This window comes from Phodopus roborovskii, unplaced genomic scaffold, assembly GCF_943737965.1.
Source record: "Phodopus roborovskii unplaced genomic scaffold, PHOROB, whole genome shotgun sequence".
Classification (NCBI taxonomy): domain Eukaryota; kingdom Metazoa; phylum Chordata; class Mammalia; order Rodentia; family Cricetidae; genus Phodopus; species Phodopus roborovskii.
Genome location: NW_026125554.1, coordinates 145,857 through 152,807, shown reverse-complemented (window position 1 = coordinate 152,807; position 6,951 = coordinate 145,857). Strand labels below are relative to the sequence as shown.

Here is a 6,951-nt window from a genome sequence, read left to right as displayed (position 1 = left end):
TACAAGGTGTATTCTAAGAGATTCATATAAAGTCCCTCACAAAACTGGGATGGGACAAGTCCCCCAGTGCTCAGGGGAAGTGGGGGGGCAGTGAATGGAGAGAGAAATAGGAGAAAGTGAGGGAGAGGAAAGGAAAACATGTGCGACCAGGAAGATTGAGCCTGGTTAGGAATAGAAGACAGGAGAGAGAGAGAGAGAGAGAGAGAGAGAGAGAGAGAGAGAGAGAGAGAGAGAGAGAACATAAAAGAGGGAGCCATATTGGTTTGAAGATAAAATTGAACACAAAGAAAGGTCTAGAGAACTACAAGACTGCTGCCAACTAACAATTTGAGCTTCCGTGGAAAGGCTACCATAAATGCCCTTCCCAGAGAGTGAGATCAACAACTAACTTATCCATGGAGCCCTCAACTAATGCCTGTTGGAAACAGGAGCAAACACCCATACATAAACACTGAGTGGAAGTAGAACCCAGATGCAGATGGAGAGGACAAGACCAGGCGGCAGAAACATATAGAGACAGCTTGCCTGAACAAGGAGGAGCTAACGGGCCCCCAGACTGATAGCTGGGAAGCCAGCATGGGACTGACTCAGGCCCCCCTGAATATGGGTCTCAGCCAGAAGGACTGAGCAGTCTAAGAGACCTCAGACAGTGAAGCCAGGATGTATCCCTGGTGCACAAAAGGACTTTGCGAACACATCCCCCATGGAGGGATAACTACTTTAATCTAGAGACAAGAGAGAAGCCCTAGTCCCTACTTCACATGACCTGTCAGATGTACATGACCCCAAATGGATGGCATTCCCCTACATATGGAATTGGGGTGGGGGGGATGGGAGGGAGGGTGGTTAGAGTGCATGTGAGAGGACAGAGAGGGTAAAGGAGAGGGAAAGAGGGAGGAAGGGAGGGAGGGAGAGGGAACTGGGAATGACATGTAAAATAATAAATTAAATTAAAAAAATGCTTTGACTCCAAAATTTAAGTTCAAGGACAAGTTACTGGGGAAAAGGATTTCTATTTTTGTTTCCACAGAAAATGAAAAGATGTGGATTCCTTCCAGACTAATGTGGTTTGATCAAGCCAGACCACCTGAAACAGAGTACCAGGTGATCCTACATTGAAAACAGCTGGACAAAGCAGCGTTACAGACTACAGCCAGGATTTGTGAATCTTCTTCGAATCCCCCATAACAGTGCCCTTTACCAGCAGGAAGTAGTTTGGAAAGAACAACCCCCAAATTCCCAAATATTGTCTATAAATGTTTGTTTTCATTTAAATGGACTTGGTTATATAAAATAAATTTAAAAAAAGGGAAAAAAATAGAGTGTTAGTGGGTAGTGTGTGGTATTTTACTTGGTGTCCCTTGAACAGTCCTGGCATAAGGTGAAATAGACATCTTCCATAATTATGGGCTAGAATATGGAGCCCTGGGGAAGGGGTGCAATTTTTAAAAATTAGCATCAACTATTCCATTGTAAGGTATATAAAAGTAGGTACTCACATAATAGCAAAGTTTGTTTGCAGAAGCATTCTCTGAGGATTGACACATAGCCCACAGAAATGTAGAATATATACAAATGAATATATGCAGGTACAGCATCCAAGGTTCAAGAGCCAAGGGAGTGACAGCCAATTGCCATAATTCATTACTATTTTTAAACTCTGGGATTAATTCAAGTTATGTAATTCTGACAATGTAAAAGAATGTTAAGTAGAACATTCCTAAGTGGGATGGGGCAGTGTACATGAAGTATATGAGCAGTATTGCATAGGTGTATATGTTCCTGTTCTGGAGAAGTAAAAATAGGGGAGATTCATGCATTAGCATGCTTCTTTTCTCCTGCAATATAAACAGGGATGCTGGAATATGCACAAGTATGAGTAATAAAGGATGTCAATGGGTTTTTACCAGATGTTTTAGTTCTTGTAGTAATGGAGCATAACAGGAAGTATAGATAAAATTAAAGCAGTTTCTATTGCTAAAAATATTCGCATAACATAAGCAGAATCTGAACTATTTGAAGGTTTATAAATTGACTATAATACATTAATTAAGACAGTCAGTTCCACATATCCAGCTCAGGAGAAAGAAGTATTAAAAAAAATTGATGAATATCTGGACTAGTAATCCTTCCTAATCCATTAGATGAACCACTCATAAACATCTATCTGTGGAAATGGGAGGGGTTTGGACAATTTTTATAATCATAAGTTCAGATCATATGAGAAAGCCCCTATTTGCCAGCTCAATAAGGATTCTCTATTTTTTCATTGTAATCTGCAAATGATTTGAAAGTATCCAGTTCTATCTCTCTCTCTCTTTTTTGATCTTTTTGAGACAAGGTTTCTCTGTGTTGCTTTGTAGACCAGGCTAGCCTCAAACTCACAGAGATCTGCCTGATTCTACCTTCCAAGTGCTGGGATTAGAGGTATGCACCACCATGGCCCAGCTAGTCCACCCAGTTCTTTCACACTTAAATATTTCATTTTTTTTTTTTAAAGCTGCACTGCCAATTACACCTCATAAGGCAAGTAAGGAATTGGTAAAGTCAGCTTTTTCTAGGTTCTCCTAAATATTCACCAAAATAGAGAGAATTCAAGATTATATTGATCAGTAAATTACCTGATGCTTCAGGGTCATTTTCAAAAAAAAAAAAAAGGAGGATATGTATGAAAAGGAGGTTCCAGTGAGGCACAGGTGATGCTAATTTTACTTTTGATTTTGCCTGATCAAGGAAAATCATCTCTTTGCCTTTTTTTAAACCAATTTTAAAGTTTGATCATAATGTTTATATTCATTCTAGGAAGTCACTGAGTCCTCCTTATCTTCCTTAGTTTGATAAGTTCATGAACAAAAGACCCAAAATTGAACAGGGATCGTTTCCTTGTTTGCCTTTTCAATATTGTTTTGTGCTCTGTCCCATACTTCACCTAAAATTCCATCTTCTGGAAATCAGAAGTTATAATCAACTTGTAAGCAACCTAGTATTTGTAATTTTAACATGTATACTTTCTTTAAAGAAAATGATGCACTAGGGCAACATAAGGACCCCGCCCCCAGTTTCTGCCCCGTCATTCTCACTCACCTCCTTCACTGAGGATTCTCATTCTCTTAACTTGTAGCCAACTTTTGGTTTTTGTTCAAGTGCCACTTTTCACTACTCTAGAGGTGGTGGGATCTGGGAGAATGGAGCAATAAATGAGGAGGACTGAAGTCTCATACAATAGCCAACTTTATTTAGTACCCCAGACAATTTATACTCTTATGAGTTCAGGCTGTATACAACAATAAAAAAAATGAGTCACACAGGAAAAAATATGTTTTTCCATACAGGTATATAAAGGTTAGTTGAAACATTTAATTGAATAACAACAGCAATAAATAATAAGTAATCTGAAGTCAACTCACACCTACCTGCTACACCTGGGAGGAATATACAAACACATTCCAAGAACAATTCCATGTTTTGAACAAACCTTGAAGTCACAAGGTTAGGGTTAGGGTTCAGGGTTAGGGTTAGGTCTTGTTTTCTTGGAGTGTTAGCACAAGCATTTAGAATTCTCTTCAAATGAGTCCTTTTCAGAACCACGGTCCAAGAAGACATTTAAATTAATTTTACATATACATATAGAAAGCTCTTTTAAAATATGAAGGCGTGCGCGCACGTGCGCGCGCGCGCACACACACACACACACACACACACACACATCTTTGCACCACTTGCATACCTGGTGTTTAAGGAATCCAGAAGAGTACATTAGAGCTCCAGGATAAGGTTTATAAGTAGTTCTGAGCCAACTGATGTTAAGAACCAAACTTGTTTAGCTAACAGCAGCAGTAAACTGAGTAAAATCCTCAATTCTCAAATATGTCATTGTAATGAAGATGTGCCATTACTCTTTCTGTCTTCTATCACTTGGAGGTGATGAAACTCTCTGCTATATGGACAATGAAGGATTGAATGGATTTCTATTCCTTCATGAACAATCTTTGCACATTGTTTATTATTGTCATTGTTAACATAATTCTCTTAATGTGAATGAAGACAATGAAAGACTTGAGATGATGCAAGACTATATTAGATAAAGTTTCATAATGTGATACATTCTTTTTTTGATAATTTATTTTACATGCACAGGTATTTTGTTTGTATGTAAGACTGTTAGGGTGTTGGGTAACCTTGAACAGGACTTACAGAGAGCTTTACCACATTGATTACATTCATAGGGATTATCTCTTTGATGCCTGTGGGCTCTGTGCCTTCTGGAAGAACAGCCATTGTGTTTAATTGCTGAGCCATCTGTCCACAACTTTTTTTTTCTTATTTTAGTTTTTGGAATCTTAGATTTTTGGCAATGAAACACAATGACCAAAAGGCAAGATGGGGATGAAAGGGTTTATTTGGCTTACACTTCAGCACTGATGTTCATCACTGATGGAAGTCAGGACAGGAACTCCAACAGGGCAGAGACCTGGAGGCAGAAGCTGATGCATAGGCCATGGAGGGGTGCTTCTTAATGGGTTGCTTCCCATGCCTTGCTCAACCTTCTTTCCTTATCTATCACATTTAAAAATATGCCCAACAGCCAGATCTTATGGAGGCATTTTCTCAAATGAGTTTCCATGAATATAACTGTAGTTTCTGTTTGAAATTGACATAAGACTAGCCAGTATGACTGACCACTTGTCAACTTGACACAAAAACATCACTTTTATTCCACCTTCCCTTTCTTATTCATTCCCAAGATTTCACATTGAAAACATAAATAACCTTAATTAAATTCAACTCACTATATATTCAAAATCTCTTTTAAAAGTTCAAAGTCTTTCAACTATTTTACAATTTTTGATTTGTAAAAATCAAAATTAAATCAAATACCTTCTCCCTTCAAGAGGGAAGCAGCAGGGCAGCCATAGTCTGAAAAACAAAACCAAATTGACTGGTTCTATTTCACCACTACTAACGGTCTTGGTGGACACCCCATGATACTGGCATCTCCAAAATGATTGTCTCTGTCTAGTGTGCAAAGGTTTACCTCTTTTTTATGTTCATGGGATTTTTCTCTAGTATGTATTTCATGATTTTGAAGATGAGTGTTACATGCAAAAGCTTTACCATATTGATTACATTCATACGGATTCTCTCCAGTATGACTTCTTTCATGTCTGTGAAGATGACTCTTCTCTGCAAAGGCTTTACCACATTGAGTACATTCATAGGGTTTCTCTCCAGTATGAGTTTTTTCATGACTGTGAAGATGACTCTTCTGTGCAAAGGCTTTACCACACTGATTACATGAATAGGGTTTCTCTCCAGTATGACTTCGTACATGCTTTTGAAGAGTACTGCTATCTGCAAATGCTTTTTTACATTGTTTACAAACATAGGGTTTCTCTCCAGTATGACTTCTTTCATGCTTGTGAAGATTAATCTTTTGTGCAAAGGCTTTACCACACTGATTACATTCATAGGGTTTCTCTCCAGTATGACTTCTTTCATGCCTTTGGATGCTACTAGGATATGCAAAGGCTTTACCACATTGATTACATTCATATGGTTTTTCTCCAGTATGATTTCTTACATGTTGTTTAAGATTGCTGGAATTTGCAAAGGCTTTACCACATTGATTACATTCATAGGGTTTCTCTCCAGTATGATTCCTTTCATGCTTGTGAAGACTACTGCTATCTGTAAAGGCTTTGCCACATTGATAACAAACATAGGGTTTCTCTCCAGTATGACTTCTTTCATGCCTGTGAAGATTACTCTTCTGTGCAAAGGCTTTACCACATTGATTGCATCGATAGGGTTTCTCTCTAGTATGAATACTTTCATGCCTATGAAGATCATCAGTACTTGCAAAGGCTTTGCTGAATTGGTTACATTCATAAGGTTTCTCTCCAGTATGAATTATTTCATGTGTTTGACGAGAATTGCAACAATGAAAGGCCTTATCACACTGATGACATCTATATTGTTGCCCTCTAGAGTGAGTTTTAGGTTCTTGAAGATAACTATGACATGCAAAGGCATTATTACCTTGATTGTATTCATAATATTTTAGTTTCAAAGGCGTTCTTTCATGTAATTGTAAAGAGGAATCAGATTTAAATGTTTTATCCCCTTGTTTACATTCATAAGATTTGTCTTCATTATGGGATCTCCTGTATGTTTGAAGATACCTGTGATGGTTAAATCCTTTAGCACATGACTCACATTTACAGCATCCTTTACCCATATGAAATATTTTACGTGTTTGAAGAGAAGTAGAACTCAGAGCTTTACCACACTGGTTGCATTCATAACATTGTCCTATAGTGGGAATCACATTACATGTGCAACATGAACCAGGACAGAGAGAAGAATTTCCATATTCCTTGTACTCATAAGGCTTTTCTCCAGTGTAACTATGTTGATGTATTCCCAGTGAAGATGGAAATCCAATTAATTCTACATTTGTATCATGAACACACTGTCTACTAATAGTGTTAACTACTACATATCTTCTAATTTTTCTGGGAGAGAGAGAGGCACATTGCTTCTTTCCATATCCCTCATGCTCATTTGGCTTATATCCAGAGTGACAGATGATATACCTATTAAAGGAACAATTACAAACAAAAGGTTTTCACATTGCCTTCACACACTTCAAAGTTTTGTTCCTCATAGAGATATGGAATAGGGATTAAGATCTCTTCACTACAACTTTCTTGATTCTCATAAACTGTCCTCATTACATTGTGGTAAGTCACTAGGAGTATATGAGCAACACTAGCTTTACTGTGCACTATTTGCTTATAAAAGGTCTTAGATATATCCTAATACCCTAATGAATGTGAATGCCTTCACAATACTTGAATGGAATGAAACTGTATGAATAGGTATTTCTGCAACATGGATCTCAGGGGGCTATAATTAATATGGTGATATTTGTTAAGGCATTCTTTCCTT

General features: G+C 37.8%; 1 protein-coding gene across 1 annotated transcript; it reads right to left on the bottom strand.

Moving 5' to 3' along the window:
- Nucleotides 1-4,918: 4,918 nt before the first annotated feature.
- LOC127216518 (zinc finger protein 664) lies at nt 4,919-6,628 on the bottom strand (the record flags this gene model as incomplete). The annotated part of the gene is made up of 2 exons (XM_051177220.1): nt 4,919-5,276; nt 5,445-6,628. Coding segments are annotated over 2 exons (1,515 nt in total), but the record flags the coding sequence as incomplete, so codon positions are not given.
- Nucleotides 6,629-6,951: the final 323 nt, after the last annotated feature.